General features: G+C 41.4%; 2 protein-coding genes across 6 annotated transcripts in view; one reads left to right on the plus strand and one right to left on the minus strand.

Moving 5' to 3' along the window:
- DOCK8 (dedicator of cytokinesis 8) overlaps window positions 1-26,781 on the plus strand; it is a 172,753-nt gene that overhangs the window by 64,905 nt on the left and 81,067 nt on the right. For all 5 annotated transcript variants that reach the window (XM_063455068.1, XM_063455070.1, XM_063455069.1 and 2 more), the window contains 10 exons: window positions 1,228-1,318; window positions 3,461-3,623; window positions 20,038-20,155; window positions 20,713-20,783; window positions 21,201-21,339; window positions 22,859-22,960; window positions 23,482-23,577; window positions 24,009-24,243; window positions 25,641-25,805; window positions 26,426-26,589. In XM_063455068.1, the coding sequence (XP_063311138.1) occupies window positions 1,228-1,318; window positions 3,461-3,623; window positions 20,038-20,155; window positions 20,713-20,783; window positions 21,201-21,339; window positions 22,859-22,960; window positions 23,482-23,577; window positions 24,009-24,243; window positions 25,641-25,805; window positions 26,426-26,589 (1,344 nt within the window). The remainder of the gene's footprint in view (window positions 1-1,227; window positions 1,319-3,460; window positions 3,624-20,037; window positions 20,156-20,712; window positions 20,784-21,200; window positions 21,340-22,858; window positions 22,961-23,481; window positions 23,578-24,008; window positions 24,244-25,640; window positions 25,806-26,425; window positions 26,590-26,781) is intronic.
- LOC134612766 (uncharacterized) lies at window positions 14,831-17,581 on the minus strand. The gene is made up of 4 exons (XM_063457203.1): window positions 17,058-17,581; window positions 16,419-16,529; window positions 15,477-15,557; window positions 14,831-15,029 (listed from the first exon to the last, which is right to left on the minus strand). Exons 1-3 carry the CDS (start codon window positions 17,535-17,537, stop codon window positions 15,501-15,503), a joined length of 648 nt encoding a protein of 215 aa, XP_063313273.1. The 5' UTR covers window positions 17,538-17,581; the 3' UTR covers window positions 14,831-15,029; window positions 15,477-15,500.

The raw sequence follows: 26,781 nt of genomic DNA on the forward strand, positions 1-26,781 counted from the left end.
CGCTTTGGGTATGAGAGCTGTCTGGTTCTCTTATCTTAACATACCCTGAAGTTGTATATACATGCGCAGTACTGTCGCAGTCCTCCATAGAGAATCATTGGAAGGCACATAGATGCGATCCTTTTTCTTGGACAATGTAAAACATTACAATTTCTGAGAAACCTCAATGTTTACATTTGCCCGAAAACACACCACTAGTGGCTGCCAGACAGATAGCTACTAGAGACTCTTCCTCCTTAAGGCATTTAATGTTCAAAGGTCGTCACCATTTGGAGCCATCATGCACAGGATGATGCTTGTCAGTGAAACCGTGGATACAATGCTTCTGTATGAGAAGCATTTGTTTGGTGGACTTGCAGTTTGCAACAGTTGATACACATGCATCATAGGTCCTCAGTCTTGATGATATCACTGTGGTCCGATCAAAGTGCAGCGATGAGCCTACGCTGGCACTAGGTTGCAGGTAAGTTAGATGACTTTTCTAACCTTTGAAAAAAAGTAATAAAAAACAACAGGGGGCCTAGTAATCTACACACAATTTATTTTTTAATAATAGGGTGTTCAGTTACCTAAAGCCAGAAATTGTTAGGAATTGGACAGGGGGCTTCACATTCTAAAGCCAAAATAACAGTGTAGACAAATTTCTGAACTGATTACTTTTTTTTTTTCTCTAATATGAAGTTCAGTTATTGATATTTCTACGTTTAGTGAATAATTCCTAAACATAGTATTGGAGGGAGCCTATTTTCATTTTAATAAGGATGAACTTTTTTGAGTATTGGATCTTTTTTGAAGATATTATTGTCTCTTCTACTAATGTAGATCAAACAGAATGTGGCAAACATTCTTATGTTGTTGACTATTACAATTAATATTTATATGCAACCTTGTATAACTAGGCAGAGGTTTTGTATCGGAACACACCAGCAGTATGTAAGATGAATAAAAATATATATTGTACTTTGCACCTAATTAGTATATGCTTAGATTTTTTTTTGTAATATCACTCCCAAAACAACCTTGTAACCTTGGTTGTGTATCACTTCTGCTTGTTGCAAATGTTTGACAGTAATGCCATCAATTCAACCCAAGAGAGGAAGAAGCTGCATGATAAGTTTTGGGAATCCACATGCTCAAAGCTAAGATGGCCTGATCTAGTACATTCGTTTTATACACCTTTTTGACACATTGACATGTAAAAAACACTGCTTTTTCTAATTTTATTAGGAAGGAGACCGTCTCAGTGATGAAGACTTATTCAAACACTTAGCAGATTATAAGAGATCAGCTTTGCAAAGACGCGTTAAATCAATGTCAGGTGAGTGCTTTGGATCGGTTTCTTGCATTTGCTGCCAAATAGAATTCTGTCACTGGTACAAGTCAAGAAGTCAACACATTTCTGCGTTTTAAAAAAATTATCAGGTCTGCTCTAGTTTGGAGTATCCTTTTAAATATGCTCTATACTTTTATAAGACAGTGTATCATTAAAAAAAAAGTAGACCCATACTTCTAATTTTCTAAGTAGACTTCCACATCATTTATATATTATTGTAATAATTAACCTTTTATAAATCGGTTACATATTCTGCAGCTCCGTGCAATCAGTGGTTGAAACATACAGTTGCAAGAAAAAGTATGTGAACCCTTTGGAATTATATGGATTTCTACACAAATTGGTCATAACATGTGATCTGATCATCATCTAAGTCACAACAATAGACAATCACAGTCTGCTTAAACCAATAACACACAAAGAATGAAATGTTGCCATGTTTTTATTGAACACACCATGTAAACATTAACAGTGCAGGTGGAAAAAGTATGTGAACCCTTGGATTTAATAACTGGTTGAACCTCCTTTCTCAGCAATAACTTCAACCAAATGTTTCCTGTAGTTGCAGATCAGACGTGCACAACGGTCAGGAGTAATTCCTGACCATTCCTCTTTACAGAACTGTTTCAGTTCAGCAATATTCTTGGGATGTCTGGTGTGAATCGCTTTCTTGAGGTCATGCCACAGCATCTCAATCGGGTTGAGGTCAGGAATCTGACTGGGCCACTTCAGAAGGCATATTTTCTTCTGTTTAAGCCATTCTGTTGTTGATTTACTTCTATGCTTTGGGTCATTGTCCTGTTGCAACACCCATCTTCTGTTGAGCTTCAGCTGGTAGGCAGATGGCCTTAAGTTCTCCTGCAAAATGTCTCGATAAACTTGGGAATTCATTTTTCCTTCAATGATAGCAATCCGTACAGGCCCTGACGCAGCAAAGCAGCCCCAAACCATGATGCCACCACCACCATAATTCATAGTTGGGATGAGGTTTTGATGTTGGTGTGCTGTGCCTCTTTTTCGCCACACATAGTGTTGTGTGTTTCTTCAAAACAACTCGGCTTTGGTTTCATCTGTCCACAGAATATTTTGCCAGTACTGCTGTGGAACATCCAGGTGCTCTTGTGCAAACTGTAAACGTGCAGCAATGTTTTTTTTGGACAGCAGTGGCTTCCTCTGTGGTATCCTCCCATGAAATCCATTCTTGTTTAGTGTTTTACATATTGTAGATTCGCTAACAGGGATGTTAGCATTTGCCAGTGACTTTTGTAAGTCTTTAGCTGACACTCTAGTATTCTTCTTCACCTCATTGAGCAGTCTGCGCTGTGCTCTTGCAGTCCTCTTTACAGGACGGCCACTCCTAGGGAGAGTAGCAGCAGTGCTGAACTTTCTCCATTTATAGACCATTTCTCTTACCGTGGACTGATGAACGGCAAGGCTTTTGGAGATACTTTTATAACCCTTTCCAGCTTTATGCAAGTCAACAATTCTTAATCGTAGGTCTTCTGAGAGCTCTTTTGTGCGAGGCATCATTCACATCAGGCAATACTTCTTGTGAAAAGCAAACCCAGAACTGGTGTGTGTTTTTTATAGGGCAGGGATGCTGTAACCAACATCTCATCTCATTGATTGGACTCCAGTTGGCTGACCTCTCACTCCATTTAGCTCTTGGAGATGTCATTAGTCACATAGGGGTTCACATACTTTTGCCATCTGCACTGTGAATGTTTACATGGTGTGTTCAATAAAAACATGGCAACATTTCATTCTTTGTGTGTTATTAGTTTAAGCAGACTGTGATTGTCTATTGTTGTGACTTAGATGATGATCAGATCACATTTTATGACCAATTTGTGCAGAAATCCATATCATTCCAAAGGGTTCACATACTTTTTCTTGCAACTGTATAATTAAATTCTTACTTTCAAGACAAGAATTGTCGAGGGCCCTGATCAGACAACTTTATAATCTAAAGGGAAAAGGATAACATTGCACACAAGTTAATGGTAACATACAAGCTATCAGAAATGATAAAAGATTGATAGGTGTAGTCAAAATAAAAATTTGTCAACATTAAATGACTTTCATTAAAATAGTGTTGCATTGCTTTGTATCAATTCATCATTCAAGGTGTGCTGAAGCTGGAAATTTCCCCAGTAAGTGATGGACTCAGTGGATGCCTTACTCCTGAGCTACTTCCAATAAAACCCTTTCCTGAAGGTCGAACTCGCCCCATCAAGGAGATCCTGGAATTTCCTATAAAAGAAGTGTATGTTCCGCATACTACATACAGGTAGGTTTGAGAAGCCACAGCTTTTTTCTTTTTTGTTCAGGAAGCATTTCATATTATCTATATTTGTATACACGATGCTTATGGTTCTGAAAAACACTTGGATTTTTTAACTTTAAACTTTCAAATATTTTTGTTTTAAAAAAAGATAAACTAGGATGTGTGGCTTGCCGGTTTATAGAGTTGGTCGCACACTATAGAGGTTCCGCGATTTCACCGAGACGTGCATCTGGTCCCGTGTACGTTTTTTTTTTTTTTTTTTGTCCTTCCCTGACGGCCTCAGACACACGCGGCCCCTGGGCAAAGTGGCACCAGCATCACCCAGTGCAGACAGTGTTGCAGATTTGCAGCAGGTCTTATACCGAGGCAAAACACTCTGCCGAACTATCGACAATCTCTGCCAACATGCTCACTAGAGCGGACAAAATGGCCCTGGTGACCGAGCTACGGTCGGGGATGAGAGAGGAAATAATGGAGGTTCGCATGGATCTCACCGCCTTCGAGCAGCGGGTGTCTGAACTAGAAACAACAGAAAACATACAGGCCATCCAGCACTCACAAGCAACTGACTTAGCCACATCAAGACAGTGCTCAGTCCTCCTTGACCTGCGTAGGCAAGTGGAAGACTTGGACAACCGGAAAAGGCACAAAAACATCCGCATCAGAGGCCTACCCGAGAGCGCAGGTGGAGACCTCATGGACACCCTGACACAGCTGTTAATGCAGATTGTGGGTGAGGAGGCTCAAGACGAGTTCCATATAGAGAGCACACAGGTCGTTACACCTCCCTAGGAGAGATGGCCGGCCGCGGGACGTGATCTGCTGCCTGTTGTCCTTCCAACTCAAGGAGGCCATCATGAGAGCAGCCAGGCCACAGACCGTCACCTACGAAGAGGCTCAGGTGGCCTTATATATAGATCTCTCGGATATAACCCTGGAAGCACGCCGGGCCCTAAGGCCTCTCACCTGCTTACTGCAGGAGCTGAGAATCCCTTATATCCATTCAGCCTCCAGTCCCAAAAGGACAATACCTGGCGTACCATGAGATGGCCTAATGATGTTCCTGTATTCCTGTAAGCCCTTGGATCCTGGAGAGTCCCCCTGTGCGCCCCAGCCCCCCGGGGGAGCCTGGGCAGTAGCACCGACCCGGCCGATACGATATCCCACCCCAGATGCGGGGCGGACTGAATGGTCCCAAAGAATAGAGGCGACTTTGGACTCTTTGGCCCGACCTCTGCGATCACTTGCTGCAGGAGTAACAATGACTTTTACCTGTGTTCTCCGGGGCCACTGCAGAGACTGATGTTGCAGATGGGTATGTACTCTCCCTTTGTTGTTGCCCCCTGATCGCAGACCCAGGCCCAGCAGACCTCCTGCTTATGTGTTGGTCGGGTGGGGGCCTGAAAGAAGTGCACCGGGTGTGGACTGCTGTTGGCTGGGGGGACATGGGATTGTTGGTCCTGCCCGGGTTGGTTTGGGGGAGACGGGACACTGTCTTATCCAGTAAACTAACAGAGAGGGCGGATGACCTGGAACAGCCCCTGACCATAGAGGAACTAGCCACAGCCCTTAAACTATTGAAATCCAATAAGGCACCGGGGCCTGATGGCCTCTCAAACAACTACAAACGTACCTTTCAAAACACCCTACTCCCTCACCTGTTAAAGGGCCTGAATTCCATCCTGACCGGGGGACAGTTTCCAAAGAACACACTACGCACAGTAAATGTGGTAATACCGAAAGAGGGCGCTCTATCTGCCCCGTTCCTCATACGGAACGGGACAAGGCAGGTATGCCCACTGTCCCCCCTCCTGTTTGCCCTTTCTCTAGAACCATTTCTGGAGGCAGTCAGACAGGACAGGGGTATTACGGGGTACACCCTGGGACATATGGAACACCGCATTGCTGCATATGCGGATGATATGCTATTCTTCTTGGACAAACCAATCCAAGAAGAATAGCGGGATGTGATCCAACCTCCTGCACAATTTTAGGGAGTTCGGCCGGCTCTCCAACCTTTAACTAAACCTGGAGAAATCTGAGGTGTTTAACATCACACTCCCTGCTGAGCGAGAGATGCACGTGCGTGCATAATTTCACTTCTCTTAGTGTGCGGCGAAACTCAAATACCTTGGCATCTGGCTACCAAAGGAACTATCCTTCCTTTACCAACTGAATTTTCTCCCTATCCTCCTGGCCTTACAATCGGATTTACACCGTTGGACAGACCTTTATATATCCTGGTTCGGCCGCATCAACGCGGTGAAAATTAACAAACTCCCGCGCATCCTGTACTTGTTCCAGACAATCCCGGTGGTGGTTCCCTGAGCCTTTTTCCAATCCATGTCCACTGCAATTTTGGAGGTTCGTCTGGAATAGGTGGGCCCTTTGGATTAGCAAATCGCAACTGGAGCTGACCAAGAGCCAAGGGGGCACTGGGCTCTCTTCAATCACTGGGTACTATCACGCCGCACACCTACTTAGATTCACCGACTTGTCCTAGGAAAGACAAAACTCAGGCGCCCCCCGCGCCATCCCCCTTCCCCCCCGCGCCATCCCCACCCAACCATTCCCCCCGCCCCGCCTTCTAAATACACACACATTCACTGACAGATATGCATACACTAGCTAACAGAAACACACACTCACTAACAGACACACACACATTCACAGGCAAACACACTCACACTAACAGACACACACACACTCACACTAACAGACACACACACACACACACTCACTAGCAGACACACATACACACTCACTAACAGACACTCACACTAACAGGCACACACACACAGTCAAACAGACACACGGACTAACAGACACACGGACTAACAGACACACGGACTAACAGACACACGGACTAACAGACACACGGACTAACAGACACACGGACTAACAGACACACGGACTAACAGACACACGGACTAACAGACACACGGACTAACAGACACACGGACTAACAGACACACGGACTAACAGACACACGGACTAACAGACACACGGACTAACAGACACACGGACTAACAGACACACGGACTAACAGACACACGGACTAACAGACACACGGACTAACAGACACACGGACTAACAGACACACGGACTAACAGACACACGGACTAACAGACACACGGACTAACAGACACACGGACTAACAGACACACACACTCACACTAACAGACACACGGACTCACTCACACTAACAGGCAAACACTAACAGACACACGGACTCACTCACACTAACAGGCAAACACTAACAGACACACGGACTCACTCACACTAACAGGCAAACACTAACAGACACACACACTCACTCACACTAACAGGCAAACACTAACAGACACACACACTCACTCACACTAACAGGCAAACACTAACAGACACACACACTCACTCACACTAACAGGCAAACACTAACAGACACACACACTCACTCACACTAACAGGCAAACACTAACAGACACACAAACACCTATTTAACCTCCCCCCCCCTCCGCCTCCTTACCTTTGGGAATGCTGGGGGGGGGGGTTCCTCTTTCTCCCTGGTGGTCCAGTGGCTGCTGGGCAGGCGGCACTGGCGGGCAGGCGGCTGGCGAGGGAGCACTTCCACTGAGCTGTCTTCTCAGCTCCCTCGCGCGCCACAGAGTGAGGCTGGGAGCCGGAATATGATGTCATATTCCGGCTCCCAGCCTCACTCTGCGGCGCGCGAGGGAGCTGAGCAGACAGCTCAGGGGGAGCTCTCCCTCGCCAGCCGCCCGCCCAGCAGCCTGCCTTTCCAGTTAGCCGCAAGGCTAACAAGGCATTTGCCCTGGGCATTTGGGGGCGGCGTTTTTTGCCGCCCCCTGGAAAATGGCGCCCAAGGCAAATGCCTTGTTAGCCTCGCGGCTAAAACGTCCCTGGGTACACCCACCCATCTACTAAACTCTGGGTTCACGCCGAGACGGTCTAAGCAGCAGGTAAAATCCCCTCATTACTCTGGCTCGGTAACAGGACACATAGCTCCTTACGAACTGGCAACCCAGTGATAGATGCCACCCTGCAAGTGTGGTGCTCTCTCAGGTTTCCACTACAACTCACCCTTGACGCCAATTATGCATAACCCGGACCTCGGCAGTGCCTAATACGGGCGGATCTACACCATTTTTCACAAACAGACTGGATGTACATACGACAATGCTGTGACGGAACCCAACTCAAACCCCTGACAGACATAATACCTTAGGCCACACCTACCAGATTGGATAAATGCCACTACCACCAACTTAAGACATACAATGCAGCCTTTCCCTGCAAGCACCCCTTCCACAGAGACCTTACGCAATTTGAATCTTTATGCACAGCCAGACAACACATGGTCAGATGGATCTCTGTATTCTACACCATGCTCATCAATGGGTAAAAAACAAACCCGCCCCGAAATACATTGCTAGATGGGAAAGGGAGACTGGAACCACACTGACAGTACAGGAATGGGGCAAAATCTTCATATTTAGACACAAATGCACCATTAGCTCTAAATTCCAGGAAACTAGTTTTAAACTACTATCCCACTGGTATAGAACCCCCGACGTCCTACACCGCATTACCGCAGACATGCCAGAAGAGTGCTGGAGTTGCGGGAATGCAACGGGCACCACGCTCCACATCTGGTGAAATATGCCCAGACATAGCACCCTTTTGGGTGATGCTAAACACTAGGATCAGGCAAATCACGGACACTGAGTTGCCACCCCTCCTCGTGCTCCTGCACCACACTGACATGCCCATAAAAATATTTAAGAAGTCCCTAACCAAACACCTACTGACCGCAGCAAAATCCCTGATCCCAGCATTGTGGAAGCAGAGGGGGGCACCCACCTTCCAGCAATGGGTTGATAGAGATTTATAAAATGTAAACACGAACAGCAGCACTGTAAGGCCGTTGGGAGAGATGCACCCAGATCAGGACCCCGTGGTTGATGTTCATCTCGGCAAGTGAGATGGGACACTAACCTCCCCTCCCCCCTCTTTCATCCCTTCCCACCCCCCAGTACCTCACTATCTCCCATAGTAGGGCACATACACATACACACATACCCCTACCCATGCCGGGCACAGATACCCAACAGTATTTATTTAAGGTGAGCCCAGGGGGTAAGTACAGGAGTGACCTAGACAGGACCCCTTGTTAGAGTGTGTAAGGAAGTTGGAGGTACATAAAACACATGGCAGGTGGTTGGGACCTACACCACATTGTGGCCCAGACAATTTAGGGGCCCACAAAACACAACACCCCTGCCATAATACACGGTCATTGCCAAATCTCATAGACTCATAGACACTTGTGCTTAGACAGAACGGAAGCCCAGCAACGTCAAATTAGTTGCCCTGGGCCCAATGAGACAGAACCAGCTGGTCCCATGGAATGGCATGGAACTAATTATTTCTCACCACTTACCCGAACAGGAATAGCTACTCCAAGGCCGCTTTACTCACCCCATGGGTTCTGAACAGGAAAACCTTCAAGGAAACCACCAACAGGAAAGATAAATTAGGAGTACTGCACATCCCGGCCCTTTCGAGATACGCAGATGAATAATACCATAGACAAACCCCATGGCCATGATTATTAATGTTTGCAATTGCCTTGATCTAATGAAACGCATAAACTGTGACTTTACTTTACTTTACTTTATGGTTCATGTCAGGCCAATAACTTTAACACTGCTTGTTTAAACTTATGCTTGTACCACTGTAACGAAACGACAGGCATTCTTATTACTGTTCCTTATACGGATGTTGACCCTGAACTACTACTGTGTACCGTATTGATACATGTTAACTTTTCCTAAAAATTTTTTTAAAAAAAAGATAAACTAAACAGGTGAACATAACAAAAATCTAAAATGCATGTACAGATCACAATCTGTGATGAATTGTTGTTAAATGGGGTGATAGCACAGGTGTGCCTTGTACTGTGATGCGTCACACCATAATTTGCTCAATATTAGTCCTGTCTATTAAATGTGATGCCATTATAGCATAAATAAGATGACTCTTACAAAGTCAGCATTTTAATGTCAACCTTTTTTAAAGTAAATTATTAGAATTTAAAAAATGCTCACTATATTATTCTAGCAAATCAATTTTTAAAGTAGCTTTCCATTACTTAAAGGGACGTGGATTGTCCCTTTAAGTGAATTATCAGCGAAACATATTCCTAATAGAATTGAATGTGCTTTATTGGAATCCAATCTTTTTATTTCTTTCTACCAAAATAATTAGTTTCTGTGAAGCAGAGGATTTTTTCATTGTTTTTGTTTTGTCTTGGAAAAAGTGTCTAGTTTAATTGGAAGTGAATGCATTCAAAATACAGATAAAAATAACTCTGATATCCTACAGTGCTCTAAACCATTGACACTTCGCCCTTACCCAAGTTGGCAAAAAACCTGATACTTTGATTCAAAGTTCTTGGAAACTGGAAGTGTGATTGCTTTGCATTTGAAATAAGCTATACATTATATAATAGGGGCTATAGTGTGTGTCAGAGTGATATAGTGTCTGTAGTGTGGGGGTGAGTTATTTAATGAGCAAAACATAATTTTTTTCATTTAAAAAAAAAAAAATATTCCCTTCTTCCTCTTGTCTTCTATGAGCCAATGTGGAATGTATATGGATCCTGGGTGGTCCAGTGGGTGCATCTGGATTGTACCTCAGGAGGGTGCAGACCACTCATATTGCTCCTTCAGATGGTGCATCACCATGTAACCTATTGAAATGTCTCAGAACAATGTAAGTGGTCTGCACTGTCTATGGGTACACATTGCAAGCTGCCTGAGCCCCCACCCAGCATCAGAATGAGACAGATCTTTGAAGGAGCGCTCACTGGTATGGAGCTCTGTCATTTTCAGCCAATGGCCATCACAGCCCAATAGACAATTGTCCTGTTTGCCCGATGACCAATCCAAGCCTGATAGGTAACAAACAGATCATATATTTGGTTGAATGGGAATATTTTAAGTGTCTGAGGAGAGAGAAAGGAAAGGGTACAGAAAAGGTAAATTGGTCTTAGTATTGCCATGTCCCACAATATTTCTACATTTAATAAATATGTAAAACATTAGAATTGTCATTTCACATTACTTTAACCTGTGCCTGGAGTCTATCAGAATCTGTAGACATAATTCTCGTGTATTTGTTAGCTATCCACCCTGAGTAACTGTTCCGCTTTATTTTCTTGGCATTCAGTACAGAAAATGTTAAAGGGACACTAGAGTCACCAGAACAACTACAGCTTATTGAATTTGTTCTGGTGAGTAGAATCATTACCTTCAGGCTTTTTGCTGTAAACACTCTCTTTTCAGAGAAAATGCAGTGTTTACATAACAGCCTAGTGATAACTTCACTGGCCACTCCTCAGATGGCCGTTAGAGATCCTTCCTGGGTCATGGCTTCCTAAAATGCATCCAAACATTCAGTGTCTCCTCCCTCTGCATGCAGACACTGAACTTTCCTCATAGAGATTCATTGATTCAATTCATCTCTATGAGGAGATGCTGATTGGCCAGGGCTGTGTTTGAATCATGCTGGCTCTGCCCCTGATCTACCTCCTTGTCAGTCTCAGCCAATCCTATGGGCAGGGCCGGTGCAAGGATTTTTGCCGCCCTAGGCAAAAGTAAAGTTTGCCGCCCCCCTCCCCCGTGACTTCACAATGCCCCACCCATATGACCTGCCATGTTAACTAACGCTAGTGCTGCAGTGCCGCCGTGTTTACATTAAAAGGCCTGCAGGGACAGGCTATTGACACCAGAACCACTACATTAAGCTGCAGTGGTTCTGTGGACTATAGTGTTTCTTTAATGTGAGGTCAATTAGAGATTAGTGCCACGAATAATATACTAGATTGTCTACTTACAACCAGATGAGGATGATGATGGGCTCTAGCTGCAGTCTGGCTCCACTGGTCTGGTGTAGAACAGGATCTCTGGAGTATGTTTGTAACTGTGGTCACAAAAATCAATGTTCTGGGAGAACAGGAAGCAGCTCCATTTTTTGGGGGCCCTTTACACAGCTCAAGGTCTGGGTCCCAGGGTCCATCTTCATGTTCCACAAATGTGTTTGTTCACAGGGGGTGGAGTGTGTAGGGGATGTCCTGATTTGTGTGTAAGGAATGCATTGTGTGAATCTGTATTTGTATGTGTAAGGGCTGCAAGGTGTGTTTCTGTGTATGTAAGGGATGAAGTGTGTGAGTCTGTAAGGGGTGCTTTGAGTGGGTGTAAGGGGTGCACTGAGTGTGTGTAAGGAATGCATTGTGTGTTTCTCTGTGTGTAAGGGATGCATTGTGTGTAAGGGATGCATTGTGTGTAAGGGTTGCATTGTGTGTGTAATGAATTGTGTGTTTTCTGTGTGCAAGGCGTTCATTGTCTTTGTGTGTAAGGGGTGCATTGTGTGTGTGTGTGTGTGTGTGTGATGGATGTAAATCTCTCCCCCTTCCTTTGTCACTCTCTTCTCCCCCCTCCCTTGTCACTCTCTTCTCCCCCCTCCCTTGTTACTCTCATTCCCCCTCCCTCCCCTGTCACTCCCCCCTCCCTGTCAATGTCTCTCTCCCCATCAATTCCCCTCCCTGTCAATTTCTTTCTCCCCCCCCTGTTAGTTCCCCCCGTTTCTTCTCCCCTCTGTTAGTTTCTTTCCCCCGTTAGTTTCTTTCCTCCCCTCCCTGTTAGTTTCTTTCTCCCACCCCCTCCCCCTGTTAGTTTCTTTCTCCCACCCTCCCCCTGTCAGTTTCTTTCTCCCCCCTCCCCCTGTCAGTTTCTTTCTCCCCCCCTCCCCCTGTCAGTTTCTTTCTCCCCCCCCTCCCCCTGTCAGTTTCTTTCTCCCCCGCCTCCCCCTGTCAGTTTCTTTCTCCCCCCCTCCCTCTGTCAGTCTCTTTCTTCCCCCTCCCTTCCTCACTGTTTCTTTCTTCCCTCTCCCTCCCTCACTGTTTCTTTCTTTCCCCTCCCTCACTGTTTCTTTCTTTCCCCTCCCTCACTGTTTCTTTTTTTCCCCTCCCTCACTGTTTCTTTCTTTCCCCTCCCTCCCTCCCTGTTTCTTTCTTTCCCCTCCCTCACTGTTTCTTTCTTCCCCCCCTCCCTCCCTGTTTCTTTCTCCCCCCCAGTTTCTTTCTTCCCCCCCCTCCCTCCCTGTTTCTTTCTTTCCCCTCCCTCCCTGTTTCTTTCTTTCCCCTCCCTCCCTGTTTCTTTCTTTCCCCTCCCTCCCTGTTTCTTTCTTCCCCCGCCCTCCCTCCCTGTTTCTTTCTTTCCCCTCCCTCCCTGTGTCTTTCTTTCCCCTCCCTCCCTCCCTGTGTCTTTCTTTCCCCTCCCTCCCTGTTTCTTTCTTTCCCCCCCTCCCTCCCTCCCTGTTTCTTTCTTCCCCCCTCCCTCCCTGTTTCTTTCCTTCCCCCTCCCTCCCTCCCTGTTTCTTTCCTTCCCCCTCCCTCCCTCCCTGTTTCTTTCTTTCCCCTCCCTCCCTCCCTGTTTCTTTCTTTCCCCTCCCTCCCTGTTTCTTTCTTTTCCCTCCCTCCCTCCCTCCCTGTTTCTTTCTTTTCCCTCCCTCCCTCCCTCCCTCCCTCCCTCACTGTTTCTTTCTTTTCCCTCCCTCCCTCCCTCCCTCCCTCACTGTCTTTCTTTCCCCTCCCTCCCTGTTTCTTTCTTTCCCCTCCCTCCCTCCCTGTTTGTTTCTTTCTTCCCCCTCCCTCCCTGTTTGTTTCTTCCCCCTCCCTCCCTGTTTCTTTCTTCCCCCTCCCTCCCTCCCTCCCTCCCTGTTTCTTCCCCCTCCCTCCCTCCCTGTTTCTTTCCCCTCCCTCCCTCCCTGTTTCTTTCTTCCCCCTCCCTCCCTCCCTCCCTCCCTGTTTCTTCCCCCTCCCTCCCTCCCTGTTTCTTTCCCCTCCCTCCCTCCCTGTTTCTTTCTTCCCCCTCCCTCCCTGTTTCTTTCTTCCTTCCCCCCTCCCCTACCTCTGTTGTAGTGTGGCCGAGCTCAGTATGGTCCGGTCGGGTACAGGGAGCTTTTGTTTCCTGTACCCGGCCGGACTAACAGGAAGTGCACACTCAGTGTTCACTTCCCGTTAGTCCGGCCGGGTACAGGAGACAGATGCTCCCTGTACCCGGCCGGACCATACAGGGCTCGGCCACGCTACAGTGAGGGAGTGACAAGAGGGAGCGCTGAGCGCTTCCCTCCTGTCAGCCCCTCTCCTCTGGCTGCGCCCGGGCGGTGCACCCTCATGGATGCACCAGCTCGGGCAAAGCGGCAGCCGCCTGAGGCTCTCTACAGAGCACTCGGGCGGCTGCAGCATGAGGGGGGCCGGCGCTCCTGGCGGTGCCCTTCCCAAGGGGCGCCCTAGGCAGCTGCCTAGTCCGCCTTACAGGTAGCGCCGGCCCTGCCTTTGGGGAAGCATTGTGATTTGATCAGGCTACCACTTCTGATGATGTCAGCAGACAGGGCAGAACCAGCAGCTTCAGGCTTGAATACAGTAAGAATTTTACTATATTTATGGAGGCATGAGGGGCCCAGGGGGGCTAGATGGTGGATTTAACACTGTAGGGTCAGGAATGTTTGTGTTCCTGATCCTATAGTGATCCTTTAAAAGATTTGGGTCATAGTAACAAGCTCTAGATCTTATCTGATCTGCATCACATTCTGTTACCAAAATAGTAGTCACAGGAACACATTCTTTACTGTTTATACAAACTAGGTGCACAACAAGGGAGTAGCTCACAGAAAAATGTACAGTTTTGAATCTTACAAGACTACTTAAAATCTCCTAAATTTAAAACAAAAGGGTGGTGATTTAATCACTCAATTTCACCATATTACGTTAAGCCCACCACTATTGTGTCTTACTCTAACATTAAAGGAACACTCCAGGTACCATAACAACATTATATAATTGAAGTTGGTATGGTGCCTGGAGGTCCTAGGCATTAGAAATGTATGTACCACATGCTAATTTTAAAACATACTGATAAAATTTCGTATGGGCCTCGTCTAGTACATAATTTGCTGCTGTCCTGTGTAATGGTGCACTTGTAAGTACTTGGTCAACCAAGGATTCAAGACTGTATAAACTAAGATAAGAAACTTAGATTGGCACATATACATAAATAAAATGTGTAATTCAATGCTAGAAAAAAAAAGAGGAAAGAAATGAGCCAGAGACATCAACTTAAATTGTATATTGTTATGTGAAGTATGAATTATGACTAGGGCTCAGTTTTTAAGCATTTTTTATGACAAGGGCCACATTGGCTAAATATCACACAAGCTGTGCAAACTCAAGTCAGCTGGTCAGCCAGTCATACTTTTCTTAGTCCCAAGATGCTTTTGTTTGGAGGTAGAGTTGACAGCATGGTATAGCGAAAGAGCACTTGTGAATCTTCTTTAATGGAAAAAATGCTGAAATAAAAGCAGATATATAAAGTTATTTAAAATTAAGACTAGTTGCAAATTCTCTAATTATATTAATTGGCTTTTTGGAAGAGATATATTAAGGTGTTACTGGAGAAAAGTGGTGCAGTTTTGGAGGACAGCCTTAAAATTCAATAATTATTTGCTCTGGAACTGCAGTGTTTTTCATTGCAGCACTAAGTTCAATAGGGACACTGCACCCAGACCACTTCAATTAGCTGAAGTGGTCTGGGTGCTTATAGGGTGCCTTTAAGAAGTAATTAAACAGAGGAAAATAATGGGAGATAACGGAGATAGGGAATTTAAGGTTGGGGAGGAACAAGCATTCAAAATGCTGTGGGCTGTAACTCGGTTTGGCTAAAAGACAAAACTGGTAGGATTCACTTTTAGAACATCTTCAAAGTTCACATGTATGTTGTTTTCATTATTACTTACTTTGGCAAGGAGCAAAATATAGGTTTATTTGAGAGCATCTCTTATTCGTTTAGACTTTTTCTTTATGCTTCTTGACTCAACCTGCAATTACAATAAAATCATCACTACAGTTTAGCTAGATATGTACAATGTATGTATGCTTGTAGTGTCTATTCTATTATGTGAATACATATCAATGAATCTAAAATGTTAACATCCTATTAATTTATCCACACTGCCTTTCTTGGAGTGTTTTATATTCTTGGATTATTTCACCAAATTCCTTTAGCCCTTTGAGTAATGCAGAGTATTACCTTCAGTTTTGTTTGTTGGGGATAACCTGTGAATGCTATATAGATCAATAAACACGACAAATGCGTTACTTATTTTAGAAATGTAAACATGAATAATTATAGCTATCCTTCCTGCTGTTGCTCAGATACTCAATAAATTGGAAAGCATGTCTTCCAAACCACTTTAGCCAGATCATACAGAACAAAAGTGAATGTGTGTTAGTGTGTGGTTTCGTCTTTTGTGGCACAAACTGGTAAGGAGTTAGTCTGTTTTTCTGTGTCATATTACTGTTATGCATCTCCTGCATATTTGACTTTGAGAAGCTCTCCTTGGGCATAGAAACTCAAGAAATGATGTCCCCACTACTATTCCACTGTTCCCAGCTTGACAAGCAAATGAGCACAGACAGGCATTATGTTTCAGACTTCATACTGCATTTCGCCAGCTACCCTTAACAATGGACACTGTTCTAGATATAGATCATTTGTATGTCTGTAGAAAGATGTGTTACTGCCATTCGTAGACTCCTATATATTCATTTTTAATTATTATTATATTATTTTTTAATCAAGATTTTGGATCTATCTTGACACATATTTGTGCCTACATTTACCTAGCAAATATACACTTAGCATTCAATTTTTGTATAAATAAATAGCATGTCCTTACCATCTTTAATAAGGTCTCAATCTGCTGCTCTTGCATGTTAATCTTGTCCTGATGGATGTTGACCACTAGAATCAGCTCTTCAATTTGTGTGTTTTGGTTTTCGATTGAAGACTGTACAAAAATAAAATTGTATTGACTATGGAAATGCTTGAGTAAAGGCTGATACTTCCAAATTAATGAGATGCGGCACTATTTTATTAATCTTGGTTATATCTTATATTTTAGTAACATTTAAACATGTTGCTTAAACATAGAGTGCATTGAGTAATGAGATTAAAAACCATTTTAGCACAATATCTTAAAAATGAAAGTCTGCCATTGTTTTCCTAAACGGTAAAAAATACTTTTAAGTATATGATGATCATTTTATTCTATTTCTTAAGTGACATCATGTTTTGCAGAGCTCTCTAGCTCTTCTCTTGTTACACCATTATATAATATATAATGTTTTACTCACTTTTCAAAAACTTAAACACATGTAATATTAGATGCCATTGTGCATTATCAAAGACTGATTATTTGAGTTGGATTTGCCACATATGTAATATTCTCAGTTGGATTTCCCTAGTACCAAAGATAAAGGGTGAGCTCATTGTATGTAAGATATAAGCAAGAGACATATAGAAAATATATTCCTACCAAAATAGTTGACATGGTTGGAAACAAATCGTTCTTGTTGTGATTGTTCACAGCCTTCCTAATCTTCTTTTCCAAAGGTTTAATCTTGCCCTCCAGGGATGCTCCAAGTACCTTTATCATAGCCACCTCTTTTTTCAATTCAGCCACAGTCTGGCACATTGTATCATTAAGAAGAAAGACTCTAGTTTTTGTTTCAAGATCTTGCCCGAGTTTAGCAGTTTGGAAAACATCATTAAATATGTTTTCAAGAGATATATTGAATAGATCAATTTGTTTCAAAATCCTGGAAATACGCTCTTCTGTATGGACAGCTTCTCTCTTCAATCCAGATCCGAGCTGGAGAAGACCATCAGAGAGTAGAGCTACTTGTTCTCCATGGCAAGGCAGCAGGTTAGATCGTTGTTTCATTATATCCCTGCCCTTTGTGGATATACCTAGAAAGCAGACTGAATGCAGCAGAATAAAAGAACAGAATCTCATTGTGTGATTTTCAAGTGTCTTGCAGTACAGGAGCAGGACCTGGCATGGACTTTCTACGACTCAAGAAGGAGGTCTTATATGTAACAGTCAGAGACAGGAAAGGAATCGGAATCTGTTCTTTCCCCCAAATTCCACAGATTAACTCCTTGCTTGATGGTGATGAATACTTGGTTCCGGGAGCTAAATCTTTCATTTTACTTTAAGAACTTGTTCAATTGTAATTTTACTAATGTGTAAGCATATTTAATTTGCATTTGAAATAATGTATAAAGTACATTACATAATCACCAAATGTAAATTATATTGTAAGCTCACAGGCAGGGTCCTCTACCTGTCGTTTCGGTCTGTTCTTATTGTGTTTGTCTTTTCCCAATTGTACAGCGCTGTGGAATTTGTTGGGAATTTGTAATAAATAAAATAAAAAAAATCTATAGGGCATATAGGACATGTGTGTTAAACAGTAAATTGAGTTTTTATAAGTGCATGGCTCGCTATGCAGAAGCAGACTCCACTTCTGCTACCCCAAGTATGCTTGCTCCTATAGATTGCGGTGGAAGTGTACTAACATAGGCACAAATGCTTTGGATTGGACATTGCAAGCAAATTTGATCATTTAAACCAGAGATATAATACACTTCTATGGCTGGTAGACTTGGACTTATAATGTATATTTGTAAATTATGGAACATATTCCACCAATATTCCAACAGTGTTCAAAATGACCCATGATATGTACATAGATGAAGTGTTGAAAAAATACATATATCTTTATATATACAGTTTATCTATTGAAATTAAGTAGGGTACATGATTTACACAGATGGATGTTTGAGGTATTGCATACATCTGTAAGAGTGAAAGATTTTTTAAAGTATACGTTGTAGAGCAACATATTCCTTGTGAACTGAATTTTGTACGTGCCTTTGTGAGTGTTTTGTATTTAATATCATTCAATACACTTTTGAAATGATGTTTTATTAATGATAAACTAATATATTATATATATATATATATATATATATAATCTAAATATTACAAAATTAAAATATTTTCCATAATATTAGTTTATCCATAATATAAAATCCTTCCAAAAGTGTATTGAACAGTATTAAATACAAAACATACACAAATGCACATACACAATTCAATAATATGTTGTATAAATATTAAAATCTAAAAACAATAGCAAATAATATATATATTTTGAAAAATGTATCCAAAAATATTAAGTCATTTCAAAAGCTTATTCAACGATCTAAAATCAAAGCCTATGACTGTAATTCAGTGTAAATTTAAAAAGTGGAACAAAAGTCGCACAGATTAAATATATCTAAATGATCACATTGTGTTGCTTATACTGCGAATTTGACTGCTTAGTCACCCATGCACCAATAGCACAGGATTAGGAAAGTTTATGCGAGCCCTGAACTTTCCCTTGCTTGGCAGTGAAACAAGTCTTAGTGCCACCGCTAGCGTAATATCCAAGAGTACCCTCAGAATTCTGGCACAGTATAATAAATACAGTCAGGCTAACTATACTGCAACCATGCATCTCCTCATTGTTTTAAACATTAACTCCAAGAGCTGCATAAATAGTTAATGTGAACATTGTTTAGTAGTGGCATAATTCCTCTCTGCTTTTTACTGCCCTTATTAACAAGTTATTTGTTATCACTTTTGATAGTATTTATGTTGTTATTTAGCATTTACATTATTGGATTATAGTATTTGTCCAGGATAGGTTTATGTTGCTTGGAAACCTAAAGGGACACAATGAGTACCATAACCACTGCAGCTCTTTATAGTGGTTATGATACAAAGAGAATTTAGCATCCGCTATCTGGATAGTGTCAATCTGCATCCTGTCTTCCATTGCCTAGCTTTGATTCAGCTCAGCTAATGTAGTGTAATGTAGCGATGGTGGCAAAAGACTCTAACATAGGCACCTCAGTGAGCGTTCCTCTTTATGGTGCTTAGAGTGCCCTTTAAACGACAGTAAGGTAATCAAAGATTAATTGGACCTTTTTATTTGTAGGAGTTAAGAAAAAAATATTTCCAGTGCTCTTGTAATGTGACTACTCTTAAAGAAATATCTAGTGAATATGTGCATATAGTGAAGTTTGAGCTCAGCAAACGCCATCATCAGACTCCAGTCCTTTCTCGCCATATGGAGTGTTGCCATGGTAATCAACTTTGGCAGCCATGCTTGTGGGAGTTGGAGAGGACCTACCTGAGGCTGAAGATGGAGTTTGCTGGGCCCCTCTTCACTATACATGGAGCTGGGGCCCGGCAGCGGCATATATTTAGTGATAATATATATGCACATTGGGAGTGTGGGGTCCAGAAAATACTGAGGATGCCATTCTCAAATAAAATAGAAATGTGCTTTTCTGTCTCTAGATAGGGAAAATGTTTGTTTACTTAAGTTGTGGACTCCATTTTGTTGGTACAGTTCATTGAGTGATTTCTGAAAAGTCTTGCCTTTGTGTTTTTTTTTCAGGAACATTCTGTATGTCTACCCACAAAGAGTGAATTTCGCCAACAAACTTTCATCAGCAAGAAATATTAGTATCAAAATTCAGTTTATGAGTGGGGAAGATCCCAAGAGTTCAATGCCGGTAATCAAGATATTTTATGACTTTGTACAACAACCTCTTTCTAATAGAAACCTAAAAAGCGTTACAGAAGCTGGCCTATATTAATTTTACAATGTACTGTAAACTCTACTTTCTAGAGGTGTAAAGTACTTTGGTAAAATGGGGTGGGTTCAGTATCCACGGAGACTGTGCATTAGTTAGAGTTTAACCATTTAAGTTTGAACATTAGATCTCTCATTACAGGTAATGTGCAAGGACACTATGTAGGTCACAGCCAGAGGAGATGTGCCTCGGGCTACATAAACAAAGTGATTTAACTTCTAAATGGCAGAGAATTGTAGTAAAACTGCAGGAGCATGATCGATACACAAAAATTAAGTTGTTATGGTACCTATAGTTCCTTTAACCGTTTTAAATCAACTTCACTCTCCTGTGGCTATATCAACCTAGTAACCTATTATTTTTTAGTTTTTGTTCTGTTTTGTGTTATAAGTCTGCTGACTATATTTTGTGTATACTGTATAATCAAATCTGATATATATCAGGACTTTTTTTTCATTATTTTCATTTTTATGTAGGTGATCTTTGGGAAATCTAATGGCCCTGAGTTCCTAGAAGAAGTTTGTACAACTGTAACATACCACAACAAGTAAGTTAAAAATGTGCTTTGTACCATATCTCTCTTGTCTGCATATGTGGCCACATTTTGTTTGTGACAGCAGAAAATAGAATGTTAGATGGGGATTTTTGTTAATGTGTTCCGATCATACATGAACAAAAGGCAAGCGTTCAATATATATATGTATGTATGTAACTAATTATCATTTTTTATTTTAATATATAGTTAATTTATATGGCTCAGTGTATAGGTAAAGGCTTTAAAATAAGGTTCTGCACTTTGGAATAAACTTAAACAATTTTGAAACAGACTGTTTTGCAGTAATGTCCCAAGTCCTAAAAATAGTGTGAGTTACAGCCCTGGGTGGCATTATAAAACCTGAAAATCCCCGATAGCACAAAATATGTATTTTTTTTGTATGTAATGCTTTTTTGTACTTTTATCTAGAGCACCTGATTTCTATGAAGAAGTGAAAATCAAACTTCCTGCTCATCTCACAAAGAAACACCACCTGCTGTTTACATTTTACCACATAAGTTGTCAGCCAAAACAAGGTGCCACCGTGGAAACCGTTCTGGGATATTCGGTAAGGGCTCCATACTACACCTAGTTTGTGTGTGATAATAAAATACTGCACATTAATAGCTGGAAAAATACCATATAAAACTGATGAAGACTATAAACAACCTAAAGGAACTCTATAGGTACCCAGACCACTTCATCCCATTGGAGTGGTCTGATTGCCATGACCCTGTCGTTCAACCCTGTAATGTAAAACATTACAAAAAGAGCAATGTTCACATTGCAGAGTTAAAATGCCTCTAGTGACTGTCGCACTTACAGCCACTAGAGGTGCTTCCACAGAAATTGCAGACTGAAACTCTATTTCAATCAGATGGTCTCCTAGAGCGCATTTAAATGGCAGAGTGCTGCGTTTTGCCACGCGTGCGCACTAGCCTCCCAGTGCTTTCCTATTGATAATCTCAATCAAGGAGGCGGGGGCGGCCTGCAGAGAGGGCACCTTGGTGGAGGAGAAAAGGTAAGTAAATGTTTGTTTTGTTTTTTTTAATTCAGCCAGGAAAGGCAGGTAACCTAAAAATTGAGCAGGTTACAATTGCGTTAAAAATATATGTTTCTTTAATATTAACACTATAGTGTTTCTTAAGTCTAGTAAATAATAGCTAATCTGTGAATATAGACAGTTGGAGAATTATTCCAAATAGTTATTTTTATGTTAACATTTTTAAATCTAAATTTTAAAATTCACCTTTCAGTTCACTACAATTCAAAGTTTAATATACAAATTACAGAACATGTGTCGTAACTTCTGCTTCCTCCAGCATATATGGGTTACACACACAGGGTTATTCAATAAATCTAAAGAATTTCAAATTTAAGGGGAAAATATCCGAACTGAAAGAACTATTTAAGTCAGCTATGCTTTTAGTTCAGTTACTTTGCCCTTAAATTTGAAATTCACTTTAAATTCTCACATTAGTAGATAACCCTGCCATACTATAACTTACTGTATTTGTGTGAGGTCAGTGTTGTCATCAAGAGAGGCTTGATGACAACACTGTGTGGTAGCTGTTTTATGTAATAAAATAATATTAAAAGGTTTCTGCATCTGAGGATCATGCCATTTAGACATCTATGTATTTGCATGCCACTTATATGTAACCATGTTAAAAAAAAAAATGTACATACAGTATATAAAACACTCAAATGTTAGTGCATACAATGTGTTTCAGTGTTTCATAAGTGCATATAATTTCATACTGCTGGGATAATATAAACTCTCTCACTGTAGTCCTGGTGTTGCCTTGCCTATTTCACAAAAGGATTTATTCAACAGACAGCCAATTCTGGTGAATAGAAATCTGAAGTCTAAAATATGAAAAAATATTCGCTATATTTCAAACCTGAAAATAAGCCCCGGTGCTCTAACTTTGTTGTAAATATTGTAATTTATACTTGGAGCTAGGATGAAGAATCTAATATTGCATATTGCATGACTTGACTTATGATTATGATTTGTAGTCTGACTGTTGTGTGATTTTAGGACTGTTTTTACTTGTTATAAATGTCTGCCACTTGTTTCTTAGTGGCTGCCGCTCTTGGCTCACGATCGACTTCAAACAGGACATTATTGCCTTCCCGTGGCAATTGACAAGCTACCTGCAAACTACTCCATGCATTCTCCGGAGGTAATGTCAGTATTAACAAGGGTGGCAGATATGATCATGGTTATTTCATGTTCATCCAAGACATTCATAGATACATCTACTTCACATTGATAACAGCATAAAACTCAGCTTTCTTCTAACGGGGCCTCAGCAACCAGAGCACTTAGTGAGCATTTGCCTTTATGATTCACGCTAACTACTGAGCAGTGCGAAACAATGTGTTTTGTGTGTGAACTGAACAGTTTGCAAGACATGCATTAGATTTTACAGGGCAGACAGCAAATGCTTGCATACACAAGCACCATACATTATCCTCATGGTTACTCCACACTGGTTGAACAGATTGTCCAACATATTATGATTCTTTCTATAGCCTTGGTATTGAATGCCATGTCAATGCAGTCACCGTATTTAATATACACAATCACACTGAGGGTCTGTGGTTATAGTAATTATCCAATTTAATAAAGCATGTAATCTGTGCATTTCACAAAAATGTGACTACTCAGTCAACAGGTACTCTTTCTTTTTGTTGTATATAGAAAATGCCAGCACAAATCCCTCCTATGAAATGGATTGAAGGACACAAAGGTGTATTTAATTTAGGATTACAGGCCATTTCATCTGTTCACACCCAGGTAAGATACAAGTGTCTAGCTGCTGATGTGGTTATTGAATAGGTTTGATAAGAATTAATTTCTGACCGCTAACAGTATGAGGAAATGCCTGTCTTTGAAAGGAACCACAAATTATTAGTGGAATGCAACTGTGATGAGTCTGATCTACCGAGTGATCAGGTCTTATTGGAGTGATGTATATTGTGCTAATGCTTATGATTCGCACCAACTGTTATTAATTAACCCATTCCATCTCAGCCCCTTGTATAGGTGTTTTTTTAACTGCTGGTGTAAATAACTTGTGCTCATTGTCGGTTAAGCTTTGTATTCTTTTAAACTGCAGTTTTAATCTGGTAAAAAATGATTTGTTTGAAGTGTCAAAATAACATCAGTAATATAATGGATGAATTAATTCACTTCATAGTACATGTTTAACAATTGTATTCTCATAGGACAATCACCTGGACAGGTTCTTTACTCTCTGCCATGCTTTGGAAGGACCGGTGACATTTCCTATCCGGGTTCTAGAGCAGAAGATCACAGAAGCCTCTCTAGAGCATGAATTGAAGCTCAGCATTGTCTGCTTAAACTCTTCTAGACTGGAGCCATTAGTCCTGTTCCTTCATCTTGTATTGGATAAACTTTTTCATCTCACAGTGCAGCCCATGGTAATTGGAGGGCAAACGGGTAAGGATGTGTCATCTTTAGCATCAATCAGAAATACCCTAGAAAAGCCTAGCTTGAGGAAAGCCAGAATTATACAAGTGGTATTCTCTTTTGTGTGCACAAATTATAAATATATAATTTGGCAGAAAATCTGTGAGGCAATTCCCTCTCTCCATTTGCAGTAACCTTAAAGAGCACATCAATAATATTCAACAGTACCTCCCTTTACTAAGATTCTTTCAGGTGCACAGCAAAGAATTTGACCTGCATTGTCAGGGGAGTTGTGCTAAACTGGCTTCCCTCTGAAGCCAGAGTGGAAGGTCCTTATCTTTCACCTGATTCAAAATACTATCCAATTCAACCTACTCTCCAAGTCAGCAATACAAAAAAATAGAATTGGGCACTGGTATGGGATCCAGGGTAGATGTATTTGTTTTTATCCTGTCCCATAAATCTTCCCTTGGACCTCATACTAATGGCCAGTCCTATCTTTGTATTGCTGATTCTAGGGGTGCGGACACCTCTGGGCTCGAAGCACGGTGGAGGAACCTTATTTTATGTATTCTTACCCATATCTCACTCTATATTTAAGATTAACTACATTGCTCCTCAGACACCTGCAAAAATGTTAGTCCTAAAGCTGCAGGTCTAGCGTTGGATACATGCGTTCTAGGGCTTACACTAGTTAAACTACAATTAGAACTGTAATTAATCATTGGCTTTCAACTTTACTAGAACATCTCAATCTTTCTATGGACATACTGTACCAATGAAACAAATCTATCCTCAGCCATGCTTAGTGATGGCTACTTGGGAAAAGTATACTGTTAATAGAGGGTAGCTGTCCTTTACAGCTCTTTAGTATAGATGACATTGTAGCAACAAATAGAAAGTATCTTTTTTTTAAAAAAATAAACTTTATTGACTTGTATGAGATCGGTAGACATAACCATTTGTTTTGCTAAATATGGCCGATTTAGAGAACAGTGTCTACGTACTCAGATTATTTACCTTTAGTAAACTATCCATCTGTTTTTAAAAGAAAGATGTAGCCATGACCCATGAACGAAAAACATATATAAGAAAAACTTTTGAAAAAAGAGTAGAAATCCGACCGTTTAGCATAGCATTGTGTCATGGTGACATCTTTCTTTTAAAACCAGATGAGTAGTTTTTACTTCTAAAGGTAAATAAATAATCTGCTAAAAGGTTGCCTACCCCTGTAGCAAAGTGAGAATTTGCAGGAATTCAAAGTGCAGTCAAAGTGAATTTCAAATTAAGGCCAAAATGCCTGAGTAAGAAAAGCTCTCCTAGTCCTTTGTACTTATAGTTCACCTATTTTGGTCGAAAACTTTAATTCACTTTGACTTTCCAATAGTTATCACCTGCCTGAGACTGATTGTTAATTTGTTTTCCAGCTAACTTTTCCCAGGATGCTTTTGAATGTGTGGTATCAATAGTAAACAGTCTACACAACAGTAAAGACCTAAACAAGGATCAGCATGGAAGGAATTGCTTATTGGCTTCCTATGTTCACTTTGTCTTCCGTCTGCCTGAGATTCACAAGGATTTGCTCATAGCAGGTATATTGTTTCTCCTTTGTTCTAATGTACTTTAATAAATGAATGGATTGTATCATGGGTGCAACTAGTTTGGTTTTAAACCAAATCCACAGATACTCCTCCACGCTCATTTCTCCACAACCTTTGCCATCAATGCCTCATTTCTCTGTCCCGCTATACTCTATAACCCTCCATCTCATACCTCTAATTTAAGGTGTCTGTACTCTATGCCTCCGTTTCATTCCTTGATTCTCTACGCCCCTTTGTCCATGCCTCTATTTTCTATGCCACGTTTTTTCTCCTCTTCCCTCAATACCTACTCTTTATTTAATTTATTCATTTTCTATCCCCTCTATACCACAGCTCTCTACTCCCCTTACTTCCATGTATTCATTCTTATTATCCCTGTATTTCATTGCTTCATTTTCTACACCCTTTTTTGTCAATCTTAAAATTACCTAAGCATCTGCAAATTATTTTTTTTTTTCTTGCTTAAACAATGTTTCAATAGAAACCCATGAATTACAGTAGATCTATTAATTGTTATAATGGTGTAAAGAACAAGTTTTAATGAGGCCAATAGTCTGCAGGGGGTTGTATTGCTCTTAATTGTGTAAAATGATGTGTTTATATTTGAACAGGAGGAATTGTGTCTGAGTCACGTTATTACACTGTTGGGCGTACATCAGCTGCTGCTGTGGGCTCTAAACTAATACAGTCCAGAGCAATGAGCTCCAGTAACCCTGACATCCCTGGGATGCAAAATGCAGCGGATGAAGAGGTCAAGAATATAATGTCCAATAAGGTGAGAAAATTAAAGCCTAATATGCAATCACACTACTTTATCGCATAATGCAAGATTTATCTCTGCAAAGTGATACATTTGAAGCATATTTGACACCATTGAAAAGTGTCTGATAGTCATACAGTAATTTTTAAATCAAAAGACAGTCCTAGTCCTAGCAGCTTTTCAAGCGAGCTTCTCAGAGAAGTCATT

The sequence above is a fragment of the Pelobates fuscus genome, chromosome 5 (genome assembly GCF_036172605.1).
Source record: "Pelobates fuscus isolate aPelFus1 chromosome 5, aPelFus1.pri, whole genome shotgun sequence".
Lineage (NCBI taxonomy): Eukaryota > Metazoa > Chordata > Amphibia > Anura > Pelobatidae > Pelobates > Pelobates fuscus.